General features: G+C 40.2%; 1 protein-coding gene across 1 annotated transcript in view; it reads left to right on the top strand.

Moving 5' to 3' along the window:
* The window catches only part of TSPAN3 (tetraspanin 3), a 68,985-nt gene extending 45,902 nt beyond the window's left edge, over positions 1-23,083 (top strand). The window contains exons 2-7 of the mRNA XM_080666005.1: positions 112-303; positions 534-608; positions 2,730-2,831; positions 4,004-4,156; positions 7,541-7,624; positions 22,213-23,083. Of these exons, the coding sequence (XP_080522131.1) occupies positions 112-303; positions 534-608; positions 2,730-2,831; positions 4,004-4,156; positions 7,541-7,624; positions 22,213-22,305 (699 nt within the window). The 3' untranslated portion in view covers positions 22,306-23,083. The remainder of the gene's footprint in view (positions 1-111; positions 304-533; positions 609-2,729; positions 2,832-4,003; positions 4,157-7,540; positions 7,625-22,212) is intronic.
* The last annotated feature ends 3,339 nt before the right edge of the window (positions 23,084-26,422 follow it).

Below are 26,422 nucleotides of genomic sequence, written 5' to 3'. Positions count from 1 at the left end.
TGTACAGATAGATTTAAAAGTGATGGAAAATCTCACTGAATTATAACCTACTGGAACATTTTACCAGCAGCCCTTAGAGACTTACCAGCATTCTGACCTTGTTTTCCATAGGGGGCAGCTGGCATTTTATGCTACGTGGGAGCCTATGTCTTCATCACTTATGATGACTATGACCACTTCTTTGAAGATGTGTACACTCTCATCCCTGCTGTAGTGATTATAGCTGTAGGAGCTTTGCTTTTCATTATCGGGCTAATTGGCTGCTGTGCCACAATCCGGGAAAGCCGCTGTGGATTGGCCACGGTAAGTTAGCACTTCATTGGCCAGATGTGTCATCGTAATATGTGGGAATATTTCATTTGTGTTATTTGCTTTGAATTAAGCATGAAACTCCATAGATTTGCTCCTATTATTGGAATAGAATTAGCACTTGTCTTAAACTTGTAACAGTTATCTTAGATAATTTTTTTTATCAAGAGAGTATTTAGTGCTATTTTTATTTGTATTTAATTTTTGACTATGTTTCCTTGCAGTTTGTCATCATCCTACTCTTAGTTTTTGTCACAGAAGTTGTTGTAGTGGTTTTGGGATATGTTTACAGAGCAAAGGTATGTTATCTACTATAATTTATATGCTTTAAAAGGTGGTTTAAGTATTTCAGGTGAAATAGACCAAATTTATTTTATCAAAGTAAACATTTTCTTTTGCCATACTTCAGTTTAGCCACTGCATTAAACATCTAAAGTTCATATGTCAAGATTTCTTGTCTTGTTTTATATAGCAAAGTGTTAATTCTACTCCTGTTCTAGTTTGTTCGTATTTAGTTTTCTTTAAATTACTTCAGAATGACCTATAGATGAATAATTAGTCAACTAAGAAGTTTGTTTAAATTTCCTCAGCCCATAGATTCTCTATATAAGAGGGGAAATGCAAATTTCCTGATTTCTGTTTTGTTTTCCATTGCCTCTTTTAAAAACGCCTTAGAAAAAAAGATGATTGTGAGTTGTGATCCTACCTTCTACCTCATCCTAAGGAACAAGGTGTCCTGCCAACTCGAAAACCAAGGCAGCTATTGCAGCCACTCCCTTCTTGTCCCTCTTTTCTTGTCATTTTATTTCCTCTTTCCTTTCTACTTTGCCTGCGTTTGCTTTCCACTTACAGTACCATTTAAGGCTAAACAGGCTTCTTTAAATTAATTAATTTGGGCATAACTTTAGAGCTATGGTATAGACTCGTTGTAAGGTATGGTTTTAAATCAAAGGCATGATATTCCAATTTAATATTCAAATCATTGATACATAAGGTATTGAGCAACTATGACAAAAAAGAATGCAGTGGATTATGCTCATACCTATGGTCTGGTTATTAATTTTATAGTATCCTGACATCACTAATAAAATTACCAAATAAGTTTAATAATCTTAAAAGGGTAAGGAGAATCACGTACAAACTTTGTTAAGTGACACTTAAGTAATTAGTAGGAAAGTGTCATTTCTAAAGACTGCTTTATTTACTTGCTGATTACTTTTGCATATTTGGCCAAGTTTAATAATTTGTCTCAAAAGTATCTTGTGGTGGTTTTTTTCCATGTGTTTTTTATTTTTATTTTTAATTGATTTCAGAGAGAGATAGAAACATCAATGATAAGAGAGAATCATTGATCGGCTGCCTCTTGCACACCCCCTACTGTGGGTCAAGCCTACAACTCAGGCATGTGCCCTGTCCAGGAATCAAACTGATGAACTCCTGGTTCATGGGTCAGTGCTCAACCACTGAGCCACTCTGGCCAGGCATGTGGTGTTTTTTGAATTATTTTATTTTTACCTCCTTCAGTAAAGGAAAATGCCTAGGTCTTCTGAGACTACACTGAAAACTTATTTAAAAAGAAGGCAGCTCTAGCCGGTTTGGCTCAGTGGATAGAGTGTTGGCCTGCAGACCGAAGGGTTCCAAGTTCAATTCCAGTCCAGGGTACACGACTGAGTTGTGGGCTCAATCTGCAGTGCGGGGGGGGGCGGGGGGCGGGGGGCGGGGAGCAGGAGGCAGCCAATCAGTGATTCTCATCATTGATGTTTCTATCTCTCCTTCTCCCTTCCTCTCTGAAATCAATTAAAAAATAATAAATAAATTATATATATATATGTATATATATAGGCAGTCACCCTGGCCAGTGAGCTCAGTGGTTAGAGTGCCAGCCCACAAACTGGAAGGTCATAGGTTCAATTCCTGGTAAAGGGCACATGACTGGAGTTGCAGGTTTGATTTGGGGTGTATGTGGGAGGCAACCTGTCGACATGTCTCTCACATTGATGTCTCTGTCTCTCTTTCTCTCCCCCTCCCTCCTACACTCCCTCCCTCCCACTCTTCCTCACTTCCACTCTAAATGGAAAATATACCTTCATGTGAGGATTAAAAAAAAGGAGGAGGAGGAGGAGGAGGCAGTCCATTTATTATTTAGGACATCTATCTCAAGGCTCAACTGCTTTCTCCCTTTTGAGTGGATTGTTAGCCTGACCCTTTGCACACAGTCTTTTCTTTGAAGCTTAATCTATGTGATATAAAATGTTTGAATATGTATAGAAACAGGAAGGGATAAAACTTTTTCTTATAAGAAATTTACAGAGATATCTGGCAATTTCGCAAATATGCCATTTATGCATCTTAGTTAGAGCCTTGACTAATATTATTTTTACTAGTATTTTAGAGGGGCCAAATTGTTTGTTTTGATTCAGGTGGAAAATGAGGTTGACCACAGCATTCAGAAAGTATATAAGACCTATAATGGAACCAATCCTGATGCTGCTAGCCGGGCTATTGATTATGTACAGAGACAGGTGAGCTCTCTTGAGGTGAATTTGTTTTTGAGGGCCAATCACTGTTGGGTCAACATGAAACTTACTATGCTATCACTATGTAAATTAGTCATGTACTTGCACAGTCATGGTTAACTTTATGATGTGTTCAATGTTTTTATCTTCACCCTTGAAAAGTTGTTTTCCATCACTACCTAGTCAAAGTCAGATAAAATGTATCTGACTTTCCTCCAAAAAAACTAATTAGCTAGCTAAGAGGTGGTGATGGAAGAGAGGTATGTGCCACAGGGAAGGTGGGAGTCCAGATGGACTTAAGAGGAGGTGGGAGATCCTCTTATCTATCTTTTAAAAGCAAGACCATAAAAAGTAACTGACAAAACTGTAAAAAAAATTATGGACAATTTGAAACATACATGGAAATAGAATAATATAGTAGATTTTTATGTTCATAAACCCATCTCCAAAATTGTCAGTGTTTTGTTTGTTAATCTTGTTTCATCTATTACGCCCACATATCTTTTGCTAGATTATCTTAAAGGAAATCACAGACATTTTAGATAAAATATTTTAAACACTCTGTCATTGGAAATAGTATTTAACTCAGAACCAGGTATTTCACATGTAAGATAGGAAGATTTTTCTTAGCTACCTCTTGTGGGCATTGTGCTCTTCATATTGACATTCTTAGAGGCACTAGCCATATGCAGCTATTTAAATTAAAATAAAAACTCAGGTCCTTAGTCACTCCAGCCCAGCCATGGGCAAACTACGGCCTGCGGGCCGGATTTGGCCCGTTCGGCTGTTCTATCCAGCCCGTGGAGCCGAAAGAACGGAGGGTTCTCTTGCTCTCCCCTCCGCTCCTTTACTTTGAATTTATATTAGTTCACACAAACACTCCATCCATGCTTTTGTTCCGGCCCTCCGGTCCAGTTTAAGAACCCATTGTGGCCCTGGAGTCAAAAAGTTTGCTCACCCCTGCTCCAGCTGCATTCTTAAGTGTTCAATAGCCTTATGTGGCTAGTGGCTACCATGTTGGACATGCAGACATAGAACATTTCTATTAATGCAAAAAGTTTTATTGGGATATCACTGTTCTAGAGTAACTTAAGGTTCTGTAGTGCACAGAACTCTAAAGTTCAACACAGGTATATGTATTTTGTGAGGAATAATATCTCTATTCTCTTTTCCAATAGCTGCGCTGTTGTGGAATTCACAACTACTCAGACTGGGAAAATACAGACTGGTTCAAAGAAACCAAAAATCAGAGTGTCCCTCTTAGCTGCTGCAGAGAGACTGCCAGCAGCTGTAATGGCAGTCTGGCCCATCCCTCCAACCTCTACGCTGAGGTAAGTTCAGTTCCTTGGCTAAAACTTGAATCTAGCCTGGTAACCTGTTTTTCTCTGAATCATCTCTACCTAGAACTTCTTTTCTACCTTGTTTTGTTTGTCTTTTTTTTAAAAAAGCCATCTTAACCATTTTAAAGTGTATAGCTCAGTAGCATTGAATATATTCACCACCACCCATCTGCAGAACTCTTTCCCTCTTGCACACTGAAACTCTATGCCCATTAAATAACATTCCATTTTCTCCTCCCCCGGTCCCTAGCAACCACCATTCTACTTTCTGTCTATGATTTTGATTACTTTAGGTACCTCATGTAAGGAATCATACAAAACTTGTCATATTGTGCCGTATTTTTTTACTAACGGATATGTCTTCAAGATTCATCCATGTTGTAGCATGAGTCAGAATTTCATCCATTTTTTAAGGATGAATAATATTCCATTGTATAGATAGACCACATTTTACTTATCCATTAATTCATGGATGGACACTTGGGTTTCTTTCCCCTTTTGGCTATTGTGAATAATGTTGCTGTGAAAATAGATATGCAGATATTCTTTTGAGTCCCTGCTTTCAATTCTTTTTCTTTTAAGGATTTAAATTATATTATGTACAGATTGTAGTTACAGCTTTTTTAATTAAATTTTTTTTTCAATTATAGTTGATATACAATATTATATTAGTTTCAGATGTATAGTATGGTGTTTAGACATTTATATAGCTTACAAAGTGATCTCTCCAATAAGCCTAATAACCACCTGACACCGTATATAGTTATCACAATATTATTGACTATATTCCATATGCTGCAGTTTACATCTCCATGACTTTTTTTTATAAATCTTTATTGTTCAGATTATTACAATTATTCCTCTTTCCCTCCCGCCCCCCATAGCTCCCCTCCACCCGGTTTCCACCACACTCTCTGCCCTTACCCCCCGCCACTGTCCTTATCCATAGGTGTACGATTTTTGTCCAGTCTCTTCCCGCACCCCCCACACCCTTTTCCCCTCCGAGAATTGTCAGTCCACTCCCTTTCTATGCCCCTGATTCTATTATATTCACCAGTTTATTCTGTGTCATCAGATTTTTTATTCACTTGATTTTTAGATTCACTTGTTGATAGATATGTATTTGTTGTTCATAATTTTTATCTTTACCTTTTTCTTCTTCTTCCTCTTCTTAAAATATACCCTTCAGCATTTCATATAATACTGGTTTGGTAGTGATGAACTCCTTTAGCTTTTTCTTATCTGTGAAGCTCTTTATCTGCCCTTCAATTCTGAATGATAGCTTTGCTGGGTAAAGTAATCTTGGTTGTAGGTTCTTGCTATTCATCACTTTGGATATTTCTTGCCACTCCCATCTGGCATGCATAGTTTCTGTTGAGAAATCAGCTGACAGTCGTATGGGTGCTCCCTTGTAGGTAACTAACTGTTTTTCTCATTGCTTTTAATATTCTCTTTGTCTTTTGCTCTTGGCATTTTAATTATGATGTGTCTTGGTGTGGTCCTCTTTGGATTCCTTTTGTTTGGGGTTCTCTGTGCTTCCTGGACTTGTAAGTCTATTTCTTTCACCAGGCAGGGGAAGTTTTCGGTCATTATTTCTTCAAATAGGTTTTCAGTATCTTGCTCTCTCTCTTCTTCTAGCACCCCCATAATTCGGATGTTGGTATGCTCGAAGTTGTCCCAGAGGCTCCTTACACTATCTTCATATTTTTGGATTCTTTTTTCTTTTTGCTTTTCCGGTTGAGTGTTTTTTGCTTCTTTGTATTTCAAATCTTTGACTAGATTCTTGCGATCCTCTAATCTGCTGTTAGATCTCTGTATAATATTTTTTATTTCAGTCAGTATATGCTTAATTTCTAGTTGGTCCTTTTTCATATCCTCGAGGGTCTCGCTAAACTTATCGGCCTTTTCTAGAAAATTCTTGAAAAACCTTATAACTGTGGTTTTGAACTCTATATCCAGTCATTTGCTTTCCTCCATTCTGTCATTTTTGACCTGTTTCTTTGTCTCCGCATTTTGGTTGCTTCCCTGAGTTGATAGAGTGGCTTTGTGTGCTAGGTGTCCTATAGGGCCCAGTGGCTCAGCCTCCCCAGTTACCAGAGGTGGACACTCTTGGTGCACCCCTTTGTGGGCTGTGTGCACAGTCTTGTTGTAGTTAAGCCTTGATTGTTGTTGGTATCACTGGGAGGAATTGACCTCCAGGCCAATTGGCTGTGGGGATCAGCTGTGTCTAAGATGGGAGAACTTCTGTGCTGAAGACACCCTGATGAGACAAGACTTGTAAAAGCCTCTGTGCTCAGCTTGGATGGGACAGAGTCTCAGGGCAGAGCAGACAGCCTTGGTTTCCCGTCAGCCCTGCCCTAATAGGCCCCTGTGTCTCAGTGTCCTGTGGTAAACGCTGCAAGCACCTCTGAGAGAAAGCCGCCCTCGAGTTTCGCCCGCTGCCAGACAGTCCAGTTTCTTCCCGTATGAGTCTGGGTCCCCAGAGTCTCACCCGGAACTGGAATTCAGAGCAGTCGGGAGTTTTTGTCTCCCTCCCGATTGAGAAAGCCAGCTGCGTACTCAGTTGCCAGCCCTCTCCGCGCATGCGCCTTCATACCTCTGCCTTCTGTAGTTCCTCTGAGTCTCAGTGTGCTTTTCTCTCTTCTGACAATCCAGTTTCTCCCAGTATGAGTCTGGGTCCCCAGAGTCTCACCCGGAACTGGAATTCAGAGCAGTCGGGAGTTTTTGTCTCCCTCCCGATTGAGAAAGCCAGCTGCGTACTCAGTTGCCAGCCCTCTCCGCGCATGCGCCTTCATACCTCTGCCTTCTGTAGTTCCTCTGAGTCTCAGTGTGCTTTTCTCTCTTCTGACAATCCAGTTTCTCCCAGTATGAGTCTGGGTCCCCAGAGTCTTACCCGGAACTGGAGTTCAGAACAGCCGGGAGCTTTTTTCTCCCTCCTGATTGAGAAAACCACCCACGTACTCAGTTGCCAGCCCTCTCCACGCGTGCATCTCTGTACCTCTGCTTTCTGCAGCTTCTCTGAGTCTTAGTGTGCTTTTCTCTTTCCTTCTAGTTGTAGAATTTCCACTCAGCCAGCCTTCCTGCGGTTCTGGATGATGTCCGTTTTGTCTTTTAGTTGTAGTTTTGAAATTGTTGTGCGAGGCAGCAGTTTAGGTGTTTACCTATGCCGCCATTTTGGTTTCTTATACATCTCCATGACTTTTGCTTCTCTTTCAAGCTATTTTATTTTACTGTAAATTATTTTTAAATTCATGGGCCTTCTTTTTCTGTCTTTTAGTTTCTGTCATTGCCATTTCTGCAAGTGGGTGGTAGTATGTGACTGTGTAGCTTTCAGTTTTAAAAGAAACATCTAATAAGGATGACTTTGTGTTTCAGGGGTGTGAGGCTCTAGTTGTGAAGAAGCTACAAGAAATCATGATGCATGTTATCTGGGCAGCACTGGCATTTGCAGCTATTCAGGTAAGCACAGCTAGCCAAGCAGTTATGATCAGAGTGTATTGATTCTCTGATGTCAGCCCTGAATGGTTTTAATCACTAAGTGAAAGTGATTGAGATACCAGGCACCAGTTTCCTACATCTTCTATTTCCATTTTTAGACCTAGTCCGAGAATGGTTTCAAGAAACCAGAGGTCTGGATGGGGGGACCATTTGTGAGAAGACTCTGCCTTCTTTTCTTTAAATATATATATATATATATATATATATATATATATATATATATATATATGTGTGTGTGTGTGTGTGTGTGTGTGTGTGTGTGTGTGTGTGTATTTAATTAATTTCAGAGAGGAAGGGAGAGGGAGAGAGAGATAGAAACATCAATGATGAGAGATAATCATTGATTGGCTGCTTCCTGCATGCCCCCCCCCCAATTGGGGGTCAAGCCTGCAACCCAGGCATGTTCCCTTAACCAGAATTGAACCCAGGACCCTTCACTCCTCAGGCTGACACTCTATCCACCGAACTAAACTAGCTAGGGCTGCCTTATTTTCTTGACTTGATTAAGTGAGTGAGCTGTTCAAAATACAAACTGTTGTCATAGTGTATTCTTGGAGATATTTTAATAGAACTTTACAGAATTTAAAAAAAATTATATTGCTTTATTTCAGTTTGGAAATAGCTTTATTTTAGTCTTTTAAAAATATTTTTCTCCTTTCAGTTCTTGTTTTTCTGTTCTTAAGGGTTTTATGTGTTTACTAGAGGCCCAGTGCATGAAAATTCATGCACTGAAGGGGGATCCCTCAGCCTGGCCTGCCCCCTCTCATAGTCCTGGAGCCCTCAGGGGCAGGAAGCAACCGGAGATCAGGGGAAGGCGATGCCCCATCACACCTCTGCTGCTGCCACTGCCGGCAGCGCAGGCCTCAGCTGGCCCTGGTTACCTGAGCCTCGGGCGGCCCTGGGTGGCTGGGCAGCCGTTATCCGAGACTTGTCTGCGCCTCGGGCCAGCCCTGGGCGGCTGGCGGGCTGAGAGGACTGGGGACTCCGGAGGCAGGTGCATGGAGCAGCCAGGCCGCCTTGCCACGCACCTGCCGCCCCAGCGGGTCTGAGGGGACTGGGCGCCGCCATCTTTGAGGGTGTGGCAGTCAATTAGCATATTCCCTTCTTATTGGCTGTGGGCGCCACCATTTTTGTGATGGCGTGAGGGTCAATTAGTATATTCCCTCTTTATTAGATAGGACTAGAGGCCCAGTGCACGAAATTTGTGCACTGGTAGGGTCCCTAGTGGCTGCCAGCTGCCGGCCAAATACTCCCTCCCTCCCCCCGGCTGCCTGCCTCCTCCGGGGCCTCCCTCCATCCCCCCGATCACCTGCCGCCATCAGCCAGGGCCTCCCTCCCTTTCCCCAGCCACCTGCTACTGTCGGCCTGGGCCTCCCTCTCTTTCCCCTGGCTGGCCCCGCCCCCTGGTTGAACTCCTGGACAAACTCCCGATTGAGAGGATAATTTGCATACTACACTTTTATTATATAGGATATACATAAATTAAGGACCGGTTCTGCAACTGTAGTTTCTTATATTAATAGGAGCAATTATTTTTTTTTTACAGAAAAGGCTTTAAAATAAAACAGGTTCTAACCTCTTCTGTATTTGAAACTGAGTTTTGTTAGACAGGTACATCTGGAAGTGTACAGACAGAGTGCATGTATGCTTTGTGCATTTTCCTTTAGTGATAATGTTTTACCCAACTATAATATATCACAACCTGGGTATTGGTATTGATACAATTTACCAATTTGATTCAGATTTCTGATGTCTATGTCTATATATTAAGTTCTATACAATTTTATGACTTGTGTACGTTCCTGTATCGAACACCACCAACCAAGATACTGAACAGATGCAATACCACAAGAATCCCACCGGGTACCATCTGGTACCCTTCTATAGCTGCACCCCTCTCCCTTCTGTGCCTTTGCCCAGTTAACCTGGCAACCACTAATCTGTTCTCCATTTCTAAAATTTTGTCATTTAAAAATGTTTTATAAATTAAATCATATGGTATGTAACCTTTGGAGCTTGCTTTTTATTTATTTTTTATTGTTGAGAGTAGTACAGATGTTCCCCAATTCCTCCCCCGCCTTCCTTAATTCCTTCCTCTCATTCCTGCCCTACCCTGGGCCTTCACCATACTATTGTCTGTATACATTGGCTATGCATATATGTATATAACTACTTTGATTAATCTTTTCCCACCTCCCCCATCCTCCCACTGAGATTGCATCTATGCCTCTGGACCTGTTTTGTTTGTCATTTTATTATGTTCATTAGATTCCATATATGAGTGAGATCACATGATATTTGTCTTTATCTGACTGGCTTATTTCATGCAGTATAATATTCTCCAGGTCCATCCATGCTGTCCCAAAGGGTGAGAAATTCTTCTTTTTTACAACTGTATAGTATTCCATTGTGAAAATGTACCACAGCTTTTTTTTTTATCCATTCATCTATTCGTGTGCACTTGGGCTGGTTCCAGATCTTAGCTATTGTAAATAACACTGCTATACACATAGGGGTTGCATATATATTCTTTATGTTTGGTGTTTCAGGATTCTTAGGATATATTCCCAGAAGTGGAATCACTGGGTCATAATGACAATTCCATTTTTAATTTTTTGAGGAAACTCCATACTGTTTTCCACAGTGGCTGCATTTCCACCAGCAATGTACTAGGGTTTTCTTTTCTCCACATCCTTGCCAGCACATTGTTGATTTATTGATGGTAGTCATTCTAGCAGGTGTGAGGTGATACCTCATTGTTGTTTTAATTTGCATCTCTCTGATGACTAGTGATGTTGAACATTTTTCATAAGTTTATTGGCATCTGTATGTCCTCTTTGGAGAAGTGTCTTTTGAGGTCACCTATTTTTTAATTGGATTGTCTATTTTCTGGGTGTTGAGTTGTATGAGTTCTTTATATATTTTGGAAATTAACCCTTTATCAAATATATCCTTGGTGAATATGTTTTCCCATATAGTGGGTGTATCTGTCCAATATTCCCCAACACCATTTATTGAAGAGATTGTCTTTACTCCATTGTATGCTTCTGCCTCCTTTGTCAAATATTAGTTTAGCTTAAGGGCTTGGGTTGATTTCTGGGGTCTCTTTCCATTGATCTATATACCTGTTCTTGGGCCAGTACCAGGCTGTTTTGATTACAGTGGCTTTGTAGTATAACTTGAAATCTGGTATTGTGATTCCTCCAACTTTGTTCTTCTTTCTCAAGGTTGCTGCAGCTATTCTGGGTCTTCCTTGGTTCCATATAAATTTTTGGAGTGTTTGGTGAAGGTCTGTGGAATATGCTGTTGCTATTTTAATAGGGATTGCATTGAATCTGTAGATTGCCTTGGGTAATATGGACATTTTAATGATGTTAATTCTACCAGTCCATGAACACGGTGTATTCTTCCACTTGTTTATATCTTACTCTATCTCTTTTTGTAACGTTCTGTAGTTTTCTGAGTATAAGTCTTTTACAACTCCTTTGTTAAGTTTATTCCTAAGTATCTTATTTTTTTATTGCAATGGTAAATGGGATTGTTTGTTTAGTTTCTTCTTTTGAGAATTCATTATTGGTGTATAAAAAAATCCATTGATTTTTGAGTGTTGATTTTGTATCCTGCTACATTGTCAAATTCATTTTTTAAATCTAGTAGTTTTCCAGTGGAGTCTTTAGGGTTTTCTGTGTACGATATCATGTTATCTGTGAATAATGACTGTTTTACTTCCACCATTTCAATTTGGATGCCTTTTATTTCTTTTTCTTGTCTAATCACTGTGGCTAGGATTTCCAGTACTATGTTGAATAAGAGTGGTGAAAGTGGACATCCCTGTCTTGTTCTTACAGGAAATGGTTTTAGTTTTTGCCCATTGAGTACGAAGATGGCTGTAGGTTTGTCATATAGGGCTTTTATTATGTTGAGGTATGATCCCTCTATTCCCACATTGCTGAGAGTTTTTATCAAGAAAGGGTGTTGGATTTTGTCAAATACTTTTTCTGCATCAATTGGTATGATTATGTGATTTTTGTCTCTCAGTTTGTTTATGTGATGTATCACATTTATTGATTTGCGGATATTGTACCATCCTTGCATCCCTGAAATAAATCCCACTTGGTCATGATGTATGATCTTTCTAATATATTGCTGAATTCAATTTGCTAAATTTTGTTGAGGATTTTAGCATCTATGTTCATCAGGGATACTGGCCTGTAATTCTCTTTTTTTGTAGTGTCTTTATCTGATTTTGGAATTAGGATAATATTGGCCGCATAAAAAGAGCTTGGAAATGTTTCTTCCTTTTGGATTTTTTGGAATAGTTTGAGGAGGATAGGTGTTAGTTCTTCTTTGAGTGTTTAGTAAATCTCCCTTGTGAAGCCATCTGGACCCGGGCTTTTGTTTGCTGAGAATTTTTTGGTTACTGCTTTTATTTCATCAGTTTTCATTGACTTTTCTAGATTTTCTGATTCTTCATGATTCAGTTTTGGGAGATTGTATTTTTCTACAAATTTGTCCATTTCATCCACATTGTCCAGCTTCTTGTTGGCATATAGTTGTTCCTAGTATATTCTTACAATCCTTTGTATTTCTGTGGAGTCAGTGGTTACTTCTTAGCTTTTGTTTCTGATTTCATTATTTGAGTCTTCTGTTTTGTTTCTTGATGAGTCTGGCTAAAGTTTCATCAATCTTATTTGTCTATTAAAAGAATCAGCTCTTGGTTTCATTGAGTTTATGTATTTTTTTTTTAGTTTCCATGTCATTTATTTCTGCTCTAATCTTTATTATTTCCTTCCTTCTACTTTGGGCTTTTTTTGTTGTTCTCTTTCTGATTCTTTAAGTTGTAGGGTTAAATAGTTTATTGTTAATTTTCTTTTTCTTTTTGTTTTTTTGAGATAGGCCTGTGGTGTTATGAACTTCCTTCTCAGGGCTGCTTTTGCTGTGTCCCAGAGATTTTGGGTTGTTGTGTGTTCATTTTCATTTGTTTCCAGGAAGTTGTTCTTTTTTTTTTTTTTTTTTAATTTGTTTCTTGATCCCATTGGTAACTTATTTATTGTTTAATAACAGGCTCTTTAGCCATGTGTTTGAATGTTTTTGGATGTTTTTATTATTGTTGATTTCTAATTTAATTCCACTGTGATCTGAGAAGATGCTTTATATTATTTCAGCCTTTTTCAACTTATAGACACTTGTTTTGTGTCCTAATATGTGGTCTGTCTTTGGGAAGGACCCATGTGCACTTGAGAAGAATGTATATTCTTCAGCTTTGGGGTAAAATATTTTATAAATGTCACTTAAATCCATTTGATCCAGTGTGTCCGTTAGAGTCATTGTTTCCTTGTTAATTTTTTTTCTAGAAGATCTATCCAGTAAAGTCAGTGAGGTGTTAAAACCCCCTGTATAACTGTATTGCTGTTGACCTCTCCCTTAATGTCCTCTGGAAGTTTTTTTATATATTTAGGTGCTCCTATATTGGGTGAATATATGTTTACCAGGGTTATATCCTCCTGTTGGATATTTTGTAGTGACCTTTGTTGTCTCTTGTGATGGCCTTCATTTTGAAGTCTATTTTGTCCAATATGAGTATTGCTACCCCAGCTTTATTAAAATTTCCTTTTGCATGGAAAAAATTTTTTCATTCCTTCACTCTTATCCTCTTATTCTGAGGTAGGTCTCTTATAGACAACATATAGTTGGGTCATGTTTTTGTACCCATTCAGCTACCTTATGTCTTTTGATTGGAGCATTTAATGCATTTACTTAATGCATTTAAGTTTATGCATAGGTATTTATTGATTGCCATTTTATTTCTGTATGCCTAGGTTTCTCTCTCTATTACTTCTCATTACAGCAGTCCCTTTAGCATTTCTTATAATGCTGGTTTGGTGGTGATGCCTCTTTTTTTTTTCTGGGAAGCTCTTTATTTCACCACTAGGGACCTGGTGCATGAAAATTCATGCACTGGAGGGGGAGTCCCTCAGCCCAGCCTGCCCCCTCTCACAGTCCGGGAGCCCTCAGGGCTGGGAGGCGACTCGGCGATCACGGGAAGGCGATGCCCCCATCACACCTCTGCTGCTGCCACTGACAGCAGGGCCCTGGTTACCTGAGTCTTAGTTGGCCCTGGGTGGCTGGGCAGCCACCATCTGAGGCTTGCCTGTGCTTCGGGCCAGCCCTGGGCGGCTGGGCAGCCACCATCTGCGGCTTGCCTGTGTCTCTGGCATCGGCTAGGCAGCCACCATCCGAGGCTTGCCTGCACCTTGGGCTGGCCCTGGGCATTTGGGGGGCTAAGGGGACTGAGGGACTCGGGAGGCAGGCACGCGGCCAGACCTGCCTGGGGGCGGGCCTGTCCGTGCCAGGCCTGCCGCCCCAGCGGGGCTGAGGGGACTGGGTGCCACCATTTTGTGGCTGTGGGTGCCGCCATCTTTGAGGGCATGGAAGTCAGTTAGCATATTCCCTCCTTATTGGCTGTGGGTGCCACCATCTTTGTGAGGGTGTGATGGGTCAATTAGCATATTCCCTCTTTATTAGATAGGATGTGTTTTGCATGATCTTCTGGCTAGATATAGTAATCTTGATTTCAGATCCTTGTTTTCCATGACCTTGAGTACTTCATGCCATTTCCTTTTGTCCTGTAGAGTTTCTGATGAGAAATCAAATGACAGCCTTATGGGAGCTTTTTTGTAGGTAACAATTTGCTTTTCTCTTGCTGCCTTTAAGATTCTCTCTCTGTCTTTTATGATGTGTCTGGGGGTGTGCTTTTTTGGGTTCTTCTTGCTTGGGACTCTCTGTGCCTCCTGTACTTGTGTGACTTTTTCCTTCACCAGGTTTTGGGGAGTTTTGTGCCATTATTTCTTCAAATATGTTCTCTATCCCTTGCCCCATTTCTTCCCCTTCTGACACAACTACTGTATGAATATTGTTAAGTTTCATGTTGTCCCACAGCTCCCTTATGCTGTCCTCCTTTTTTAGTTTTTTTTTTCTTTTTAGTTCTTTGATTGAGTGATTTTTTTTCTACCTTGTCTTCTAATTCACTGATCCAATCTTCAGCTTCCCCTAACCTGTGTGTATTCCTTCCAATGTGTTTTTTTATTAGTGCTATGCCATTCTTTATTTCCGACTGTTCTTTTTTCATAGTTACTATATCTTTTCTCGTGCTGTTGAGCATCTTTACTATCATTATTCTGAACTCTATATCAGATAAATTTCTTATGGCCATTTCACTTATCCTTCTGGAGAATTCTCTTGTTCTTTCATTTTTTTTTTTTTGTCTTCTTATTTTGGCTGCCTGTTCGGGGTTGTGACTATATATTAGGTAGATCTGCTATGCCTCTCAAAGTCTAGTGCAGGACAGTGTCAAACACTGTTTCTTATTAATTAGCTCAGGCAAAGATTCAAAGCCTCCAGGGACCACCTCTGCCTACAGACTGATTAGATTCATTCCTGAGTAACCCTCAGGCAATTGTCCAAAAGTGCAGCATGAATTTTTCCAACAGGGTGGGGCAATTGCTTCTGCCTGGAGGCTAATTGTTATTCTCAATTTTTTAATGGGCCTCAGAAACTCCTCACCATGGGGCAAGGTGTTTTCCAATAGAGTGGGTCAAATGTCTCCCCCCCAGGCAAAAGTGCTTGATAACAAATGTCTGCCTGAGAAAGATGACCTCTGCAGAGTGAGGGAATGACTCAGCACATGAAATCAGGGTATCTGCCTTCTGAGCTCTAACCCCAGAGCCTCCAACCCTGTCTTCTGCTCACACAGCTCCAGTTCACTCTGCCCTCCCTCTGCTGGAGCACAAGGTGAGTGGCTGCACATGAAATATTTTGTATTGGCTGTTTAAAAGGGTGCCTGCATTTTCAGAGTTCTTTCCCTGGCAGTCAATAATCCTGCTGCTTTTCTCAGCCAGATGTTATGTGGGCACCTTTTTCAGTTCTGGTGCTCTCTGCTGGGGGGCCCAGTTTGGCGATTAGATCCCAGAGTTCTCAGTGGCAATCCCCCATGGCTGAAATATCTCTCTAAAACTTCAGCTGCTGTCTGTGGGAGCTCAGCCAGCCCTTTTGTGCCTCCGCCCTTCCTACCAGTTGCTATGCAGTCTCCACTTTCTGTCCTTAGTTATCAGGGTTCTTTCCAGCTAGTCTTCAGTTGATTATTCAGGATGTTTTTTAGTTGTAATTCCAGTTTGATCCTGAGAGCATGTCTGTGTAGCATCCACTTACTCTATCACCATTGATAATTCCCTCAGTGTCCTGTAGTTTTCTGAGTACAGGTCTTTTACCTTCTTGGTTATGTTTATTCCTAGGTATCTTACTTGTTTTATTGAAATGGTAAATGGGATTGTTTGTTTAGTTTCTCTTTCTGAGAGTTCATTATTCATGTATGAAAATGCCATAGATTTTCGGATGTTAACTTAGTATCTTACTACTTTTCTGAATTAATTTATTAAATCTAGTAGGTTTGTGTTTTGTTTTGTTTTTGATGGCACCTTTAGGGTTTTCTATATACAATACCATGTTATCTGTGAATAATGACTGTTTTACTTCCTCCTTTTCAATTATGATTTTTCACATTTTCTTGTCTGATCACTGTGGCTAGGACTTCCAGTACTATGTTGAATAAGAATGGTGAAAGTGGGCAACCCTCTCTTGTTCCTGTTCTTAGGTTAAACACTTTTAGTTTTGCCCATTGAGTATGATGTTGGCTCTAGGTTTGTCATATATGGCCTTTATTATGTTGAGGTATGATCCCTTTATTCCCACTTTGCTGAGAGTTTTTATCAAAAAATGGGTGTTAGGTTTTATAGAATGCTTTTTCTGCATCTATTGGTATGATCATGTAATTTTTATCCTTAATTTTATTTATGTGATGTGTCACATTTATTGATTTGTGAATATTGTACCAGCCTTGCATCCCTGGAATAAATTCCATTTGGTCATGGAGTATGATCTTTTCCATGTATTGCTGGGTCTAATTTTGCTAATGTTTTGTTAAGAATTTTAGCATCTATGTTCATCAGGGATATGGGCCTGTAATTTTTTCTCTTTTTAGTGTCTTTATCTAGTTTTGGAATTATGATAATGTGACCCCATAAAAATAGATTGGACGTCTTCTTTACTCTTCATTTTTTTAGAATAGTTTGAGGAGGATAGATGTTAGTTCTTCTTTGAATGTTTAGTAAAACTTCATTGTCAAGCCACCTAGTCTAGGACTTTTGTTTGCTTGGAATTATTTTATTACTGCTTCAATTTCATTAGTATTTATCAGTCTAATCAGGTTTTCTGATTCTTCCTTGTTGACTTTTGTAAGCTTGTATATATCTAGGAATTTGTCCACTTCACCCAGATTGTCCAATTTATTGGCATATAGTTGCTCATAGTATTTTCTTACAATCCTTTGTATTCAGTTGTTGCTTCACCTCTTTCATTTCTGATTTTATATATGAAGGTCCTCTCTGTTTCTTGATGAGTCTGGCTAAAGGTTCATAAATCTTGTGTATCTTTTCAAAGAATCAGCTCTTAGTTTCATTGATCTTTTATATTGTTTTAAGTCTCTATGTCATTTATTTCCTCTCTGATCTTTATTATTTCCTTTCTTGTACTTACTCTGGGCATTTCTTATTGTTCTCTTTGTAGTGCTTGTAATTATAGGGTTAGATAGCTTATTAGAGATTTTTCTTTTCTTTTTTTTTAATTTAATCTTTATTGTTCAGATTATTACAATTGTTTCTCCTTTTTCCCCCCATAGCTCCCCTCCACCCGGTTCCCACCCCACCCTTTGCCCTTACTTCCCCCCACACTATCCTCATCCATAGGTGTACGATTTTTGTCCAGTCTCTTCCTGCACCCCCCTTTCCTCCTGAGAATTATCAGTCCACTCCCTTTCTATGCTCCTGATTCTATTATATTCACCAGTTTATTCTGTTCCTCAGATTTTTAATTCACTTGATTTTTAGGTTCACTTGTTGATAGATATGTATTTGTTCATAATTTTTATCTTTACTTTTTTCTTCTTCCTCTTCTTAAAGAATACCTTTCAGCATTTCATATAATAGTGGTTTGGTGGTGATGACTCCTTTAGCTTTTTCTTATCTGTGAAGCTCTTTATCTGACGTAGATTTGTGTGCTAGGTGTCCTATATGGCCCAGTGGGTCGGCCTCCCCAGTTAACCTGAGGTGGACACTCTTGGTGCACCCCTTTGTGAACTGTGTGTACAGCCTTTTTGTAGTTAAGTCTTGATTGTTGTTGGTATCACTGGGAGGAATTGACCTGCAGGCCAGTTGGCTGTGAGTATCAGCTGTGTCTACACTGGGAGATTTTCGGTGCTGGAGACAGCCTTATAGGATTAGCCTTGCCCAATTGCAAAAGCCTCTGTGCTCAGCTTGGAAGGGGTGGAGTCTCAGGGCGGGGCAGACAGTCTTGGCTTCCCATCAGCCCTGCCCTTGCGCGCAAGTCTCCAGACCTCTGCCTTCCACGGTTCCCGAGTTTCCGCCTTACAGTACAGATTTCCTCCGTAAGAGCGTGGGTCCCCAGGGGCTTGCCCGGAACTGCGGTTCAGTGCAGTCAGAACTGGGGTTCAGTGCCGTCAGGAGCTTCCGACTCCCTTCCGCTAGGGATAGCCTGTGGTAACCTCTGCAGTCAGTCTTTGTGCACACTCGTGCCTCCAGACCCCTGCTGCCGCAGCTCCCCTGAGTCTCCGAGTCTCCGTGTGCCTTTCTCTCTACCTGACAGTCCAAACTCCCCCTGTATGAGCCTGGGTCCACAGGGTTTCGCTCGGAACTGAGGTTCAGTGCAGTCGGAACTGGGGTTCAGTGCTATCGGGGGCTTCTTTCCCCCTCCCGCCAGAGAAAGCCAGCCAGGCACTCCGCCGCCCTTCCTCTCTGCACGCGCCTGTCTCTGTACCTCAGCTCTTTGCCGTTCCTTCTCCGTGAGCTTTCCTCTTTCCTTCTAGTTGTAGAATTTCCACTCAGCCAGCCTTCCTGTGGTTCTGGATGGTGTCTGTTCTATCTTTTAGTTGTAGTTTTGAAATAGTTGTGCGGGGCAGCAGTTTAGGTGCTTACCTATGCTGCCATCTTGGTTTCTCTCTAGAGATTTTTTTTTATTTCTTGAAGTTGGCCTGTAATACTATGAATTTCCCTCTCACTACTGCTTTCACTTTGTTCTATATACTTGGTGTAGTTTTATGTTCATTATAATTTGTTTTCAGGAAGTTTTTTATTTCTTCCTTTATCTCATTGGTAACCTATTCATCCTATATAATTAAAGCCCAGCGACCAAAATGGTGGAATGACCAGAATGACCAGAGACCAGAACGACCATGGCCCCTTGCCCTGGCTGGCCCCGCCCCCCGGGAGCAGTTAGGGGCAATCAGGCAGGCAGACAAGTGGTTAGGGGGCAATGTGGCAGGCAGGCGAGTGGTTAGGGGTGATGAGGAAGGCAGGTGAGTGGTTAGGGGCGATCAGGCAGGCAGGCAAGCAGTTAGGAGCCAGCAGTCCCAGATTGCGAGAGGGTGAAGGCCGGGCTGAGGCACCCCCCACTCCCCCATGCATGAATTTCATGCACTGGGCCTCTAGTTGTTTAATAAACATGCTATTTAGCCTCCATGTGTTTGAATATGTTTGAGTGTTTTTATTTAGTTGATTTCTAGTTTCATGCCATTGTGATCCAAGAAGATGCATTATATGATTTCAATCTTCTTGAACTTGTAGAGACTTATTTTGTATCTTAACATATGGTCTATCTTTGAGAATGCCCATGTGCACTTGAGAAAAATGTATATTCTATAGTTTTGGGGTGAAATGTTCTATAAATGTCAGTTAAATCCATCTGATCTTGTGTGTCATTTAAAGTTGATATTTTCTTGTTGCTTGTAGCTTGCTTTTTAAAACATTAATAACTTGCTATAGCTGTATAGCATTTCATTTTGATGGCATACTTTGTAATTTATCTACTTAATAGGCACTTATGTAATTCTTGCTGTTACAGAAATGCAAGTAGTGAATATCTTCTGCAGGTGTGTGCAAAGTCTACAGCAAAAATTGTAGGCATAAAATTAAAGAGCCAGAGTATTAGTAACTTTTTGTTAGGTATTTCTAAATTTTCTTAGATGAGAGTGTTTCCAGTGTACAGTTAAAATAAACTTGTAGAACAATACCAATTTCCTCATAATGCCACCTACATAGTTTATCATAGAATGTTTTAATCCTTAATGGTTTTTATAATCACCATTTACCTCTATATTTAGTAATCATGCTTTATAGTTGCTGGGTATTGTATTTGGGCTAAGTGTAGATTATTTTTCATGACTTGAATATTGTAGGGGAAAATTTCAGTGCAAGAAATAATACTGGAGCTAAAATATTTGTATGATATTTCCAACAGTCTATTATTGGAAATTTTCAATAATCAGTGACATTTCTCTATGGCCAAAACTTTGGAAATGGGCCTGTAATACTTAGTGATGAGATTTGATGAGTCTTGCTAAAGGTTCATCAATTATTGTGGCCTGGCCCAGTGGCTCAGTTGGTTGGAGCATCATCCTGTAAATAAAAGGTTGCAGGTTTGATCCCCAGTCAGAGTACATACCTAGGTTGCAGGTTTGATCCCCAGTTGTTGGGGAGTGTATGAAGACAACCGATCTCTCTCTCTCTCTCTCTCTCTTTCTCTCTCTCTCTTTCTGTCTCTCTCTGTCCCTCCCTCCCTCCCTCCCTCCCTCCCTCCCTCCCTCCTTCCCTCCCTCCCTCCCTTCCTCCCTTCCTCCCTTTCTCTTTCCCTCTCTCTCTCCCTTCCCCTCTCCCTCCCTCCTCCCTCCCTACCTTCCTCTCTCCCTCTTTCTCTCTCTCTGAAATCAATAAATATATCCTCGGGTGAGGATTTAAAAAACGTTGTTGTGTAGGAGACTACATTAAACTAAAAAGCTTTTGCACAGCTAAAGAAACCATCAACAAAACAAAAAAGACAACTTACTGAATAGGAGAAAAGATTTATTGTGCATAACATAATGTTTTTAAACAGACTCCTTACACAAGCATGAGTAGGTTCTTATCAAGCTTTTAAAATTGTTTTTAAACCAAAATAAATTGACCTAAGTGAAATAAAAGTGAGGAAAGAAATTATACTTGTTGCAGACCCCATTTTCAAAATGCTGATCCCTTCTGTAGTTGGTTAACTGAAAGGAATGTGAGGAAAGTGGGATGTGAAGAGATAATTTTTTTTCCCTAGCATATCAGTAATTTCTGAGCTTAGCATTTTTATTGCTCAATTTGACATTGTCTAGGAATATAGTTGTTTGATTTTATAGCAGTTCTAAGAATATTTTGCTGTACTGTGAACAGAAATACATTACTTTAGGAATTAGGCACTAAACATGTCTAGAATTGGCTTAAGATATTTGGAAAACTTTCAATATCCAGTTTTAAAATGTCTTTCAGGTGATTTGTACTAGTAAGCACTCAGCAAATACTGATGTAATGAAACGAATGGAAGCAACAAGTAGATATCCTGAATGGATAGAATGTGAGAGTCTGTTTATGGGTCGGGTACATTGTATTGAAATTAGATTGACCCCATGTGTACAGAGGGCCCTGCCTTTTAAAACCAAATAACTGAGACCTTTCAGTATCAATGAAAAGTTAGAACAGGAAATTAACTTACTCATATTTAGATCCTTTGTTAGTTTATATTTTGTAAAAAGTCGCATGCCTTATATTTTGTGAGGTCAAAATTCTAGAATAGTTTTCTGCTTAATCCAACCTAATCATCTTGCTTATCCAAAATAATGTGGCATGACTTTATTACTATTCCAATTTGCTACTACAGAAGGATTAGGGCTTATTAAAATAAAATGATGAAGTGGTGACCTTTACAAAATAATATGTATGTAATACCTCAGAGCCAAACCTGGATTTGAAAAATAAGAAATAATTGTGAATGAAACAAAACCTGCAAATTACATTTTGGCGGCGGGGCGGGGGGCGGGGCGGTGTTCCGCCATAGAGCTTTTGGGCTACACATATACTGAATTTTGTGGGCTGTTATAAAGCCTGTCTCCTCCAAATCCATATGCCTGAAAAGACCACCATTAAATTTCCTCAACAAATAGCCTTGATCATTCTACTTTCTAGAACTTTACTATCCAGTGTGGTAACTAGTGGTCACATATTTCTAACTTTAAATTAGTAAAATAAAAACACAATTCTTTTGTTGCATTGGCTAGTGGCTACCATATTTTGACAGCTCAAATAGAGAAGGTTTCTATCATTGTACGAAGTTCTTTTGTACAGCGTTGCTCTGGATTGGGAGTGGGGATGGCAGTAGGGAGAGCCTTGATTCTTGGCTAGCTTCACAAATTGTTCTTAGATGTAAGTGAGGGAAGCTAAAACTTGGTACTTAGTTCCTGAAAAGATAATGTGTTCATTACATGTTGCTTCTCTCTTACTCTTGTTACTGCTTTTTTGATTATTTGAAGTCACTGGACTTTGAAACAGCTTCATTACCAACAAAGAAATATATACTTGCCATATAAAGGTTCTCAGCTTTTCTTTTCCATTATTTTCTTCCCACAGCTGCTGGGCATGCTGTGTGCATGCATCGTATTGTGCAGAAGGAGTAGAGATCCAGCTTATGAGCTCCTCATCACTGGCGGAACCTATGCATAGTAGAAAACTCAAGCCTGAGCTTTTTAGTCTTGTTCTAATTTGGAAGGTGAATTGAGCAGGTCTACTGCTGTTGGCCTCCACAGTTCATTTAGTTTAAGTACACATGTCAGACAGAGCAGCTTGGTTCTTCATGTGCCCACTTACTTTCCTACCCATTTAAGACTTCCTTTTCCCCTGTTCTAACTGACTCTTCACATCCCTAAGTTTTTAAGTAAAGTAGTATATGTTCTAATTTCAGAGCCATTTGCAAGTTGTGTAGTGTGGTAGAATTAAAGGAGGATGTGGACTGCTTCTGTTTCCTCCAGGCAACAATGGGACTGCTGCTGAAGTACCACTGGGTCCTTGAAGTACCACAATGGACAGCTCTTGGCCAAACGTTTTTTTGGGGGGAAGGAGGAGTTAACACCAGATGGTGCCCCTCATCAGTGTCCTTTTAAAAACTATCTACCATAGTCCAATAAGACAGCAACTATACAAAATGGCTAAAATAGATTTTAGAATTATACAATGTACACCTTAGTTCATCTTCAAAATCAGATTGATCTTTGAAACCAGAGGTTTTTAATTAAAGCTGGCTTTATAGGAGGAGTATAATGTAATGTATGCACTACTGTTTTAAAACAATTAGAGTGTGTGTGTTTGTATGATTGAGCCCATTCACTGTAAGTCTAATTTTGTTAGAAATAATGTACCATGTAGACTAGCAAAATAGTATGTAGATGTCATCTCAGTTGTAAATATAAAAATCTAATTCAATAAACTCTGTATTATCCCTTAACATGTAGTTTTTAATTATTTGGGGGGCATTTCAATGATTTATATGTTGGTGCCATCTACAGTTCATCATGATTTGCATGTGTTTTAATTATATCTCTTGCCAAATTCTGAAGGCCTTGATATTCAAAATGCACAGATGCTTTTCAGTTCCATATATCTCACAATATGGAGAATCTACTTGTGCATGGTGCTGGGGGTACAATGATTATGCTGTCCTTGCCTTTGAGGTATGTGGAGTCCCAGTATAGCAGACATATACAGAAGCAGATAATTTTCATACAATACAGTGTTTGTAGAGACAAAAGAATGGAAACCGAAAGGAGGTGCCTAGAAAAGTCAGGGGCAACTTCCTAGAGAAGAGGCCCAAGCTCAGGAGCTGGATAGGCTTTGTGGGAGGTGGTACCAGGAGTGTGAAGTGGGATGGAATGTGTAGGGAGCTACCAGTAGCTCACTGTGCTTGGATTTTAAAATACAAGGCTTGAAAAGAAGTGGAAGTGGCAAAGGCTGGGTCCTCTAGAGTCTTACATGACATCCTATGGAGAGTCAGACTTTACTTATGGGTGGAGGCAGTCATGTTTGATATGAGTGGACCTGTGTTAGAGACCCCTGTGGCTATGGCTGTGGTGGGGAGGACAGATTGGAGGGCATATGACTTAGGCTTCAGTGAGGTGGATTGGATGGTTCAGGAGAGCTGAAGAGCATGGAGTAGGGCACTATTGGTGGAGCTAGTGAGGGGCTGGGTTTGGGGAATTTGAGGGAGAATGGCAGAATTTTATTATTAGTTGGATGTGGGGGAGAGAGAAAGGAGTGGAAGGAAGGTGTATAGGATGAGTCCCAGGTTTCTGTTTCAGCCAACTGAGAAAACAGAATTAGTCACAGAGGTAGGGAGCAAGAAAGGACCACATCTAGGGGCATGAGTTCAAATTCAGTTTGGACCTATCAGTTTTGAGATACTGAAATATCATGCAAGTTTGTCCTGCCTGAAAAATGGAGAAGATGTGAGAAAGGAGAGGAGAACAAACTAACTCCTGTTCTAACTCCTGTTCACAGAGTGGAAGTTAAAACTTTCATGATTTCTGAGAACTATAGGAGATTTCATATGTTCCACTAACCCATCCCACCTCTTGCATAGTGGGTAAGATGTTTTGCTTATCTTCATGATCTTTTACAGCCACCTTCTGCACCCAGCCCTTTCATTATGTACCATTCCATGGCTATCCTCTCACAGGGTGGAGCTGAGGTAAGCAGTATTTGGACTATGATGTTGATAGCCCTCAGTGATTTCTGCATGACAGAACTGAGCCTCTAGAGTAGGAAAGTGCTTTGGGAAAATGTGCCAATTGCTAGCTCACTCCTTGAACTTGTCCAAGAGACTAATTCCATACATCCCTCCTTTACTGATTCCTCTTTGCTTGCCTGGTGAAAGAGCAGCTTCCTTCATTGTGCTCTGAAAGTTATACCTAAATAGACCATGTTATCAGTGAAGCCAAAAAAGATGAGAGATGATTACTTTGGGACCTGTTAAACCATTCTAGTTTCTGCCAGCTTTAAGTTGTGCATAATTCCTAGCATAGTCCTGGAAATGTCTTTTTTTCCATTGTCTGGGAACCACTGAATGGGAATCTGTCCATGTTGGCCAGTTCCATACAAATTCAACTTCTACCTGCTTAATGTCTCCAGAGTTTCCGCCATTCCACACAGAGCTAAGACTGGGAGTCTTTATTACCCTGACTCCCTGTCCCCCAGTGAGTATTCTTCAGAGGGTAGAAGAGCTACTTGCTGTGTCTGAATTTAATGATCGAGCTCTCCCACTGTGTCAGTGTTTCCTACCCTTGTCTGTACTTTGGAGTCATCTGGGAAATTGAGAACTGCAGATGTCTGGGTACTTCCAGAACGCAATGAAGGCTGAGAACCATTGCTATATCGTATTGCCTTTTTAAAAAGTTAATTTTCTTTGGAAATAACTTCAAACTTACAGAAAAGTTACAAGAATAAGAATTGTGTATGTAAAGCTTGAATTTCTTTTTCTTAGATTCACCTATTAACATTTTGCCCCATTTGATTTTGTCATTTGTGATCTTACATGTGCTCTCAGTCTCTCTTTGCACATATCTCATGGTGCTTTATCCCTACTATTTGAGTGGGTATTTCCTAAAAATAGTCCCTAATAACTACAGTATAGTTATCAAATTTAGTACATTTAACACTGATACAATACTTTACCCTTCCTATTCCAATTGATGTCATAAAGTCCTTTATAGCATTTTTTTTTTTTCCTTCAGTTCTGGATTAGTTGTCATGTCTCTTTGTTCTTCTTTAGTCTGGAGCATTTCCATAGTTTTGTCCCTTATGACATAGACCAATGATTTTCAACCTCTTTCACCTCATAGCACACATAAACTAATTACTAAAATTCTGTGGCACACCAAAAAATATACTATATTTTTTGCTGTTCTGACCAAAAAAATAGGTATAATTTGGATTCATTCATACCAGATAGCTATTGTTGTATTGGCTGTTGTCATTTTTTATTTGACAATTAAGGGAAGAGAGGTCAATGCCCTTGACTAAATAATCAGGTATTGCATATTTTAAAAATTCTTGTAGCACAGCAATTAAAAATAGCTGAGGTAGACATTTGGAAAAAACATAGTCCCTTCTTTTAAATAAAATGTATTTGGGGATTATCTCCTCTAATTGGATTAGATTAGGATTTGCATTCCAGGTGGCTGGAATACTGCCTGTGTCCCATCCTCTTGGGGCAGGCATCAGTCACATCAGGAGGTTACAGTATCATCTGCCCTTCATGGTGCTGTTAATTTAGATCACCTTGGTATATCATTGAGGATCCAGTGAGGGGAAAAGCATAAAGATTGGTTAACTGCTAAAAGGGGTAAAAGAGAGAGAGAGAGAACTCTAAAGCAGCTTAGTAGAAAACAGCAACCACCCTGAGGGTCAAGGGAAGAGAGGGTTAGTAAGGAACTTGGATGGAAACTCGAAGGAATGGCATGGAACATGCTGCCTGCCCTGTGCTGCAGAATAATTCACTGGAAGTGCCTGCCACGGAGCTGCAAGAGTAGAGAACCCTGCTGTGGAGAAAACTGCAGAAACCCATGCCAGACCAAGACACAAATGGTCTCCTCTAGCCTTTCCATCTGCACCAGAGGTCCCTGTTGGCCAGCTTACAAAAGAGAAATGGAGTTTGCAGGGTCCTGGCTTTGTTCAGTGTAGCAAGGAAGGGAAAGGAAGGGTGAATTTGGAGCTAGGAGGCAACAAATTAATACTTGGCACACCTGGTCATAATGTTTTCTGCTTCCTGCATGGATCTGTTTCCTAATCT

The sequence above is a fragment of the Plecotus auritus genome (assembly GCF_963455305.1).
Source record: "Plecotus auritus genome assembly, chromosome: 1".
Classification (NCBI taxonomy): domain Eukaryota; kingdom Metazoa; phylum Chordata; class Mammalia; order Chiroptera; family Vespertilionidae; genus Plecotus; species Plecotus auritus.
Note: the sequence above shows the minus strand (reverse complement) of the source record. Positions and strands in the feature narration are given on the sequence as shown.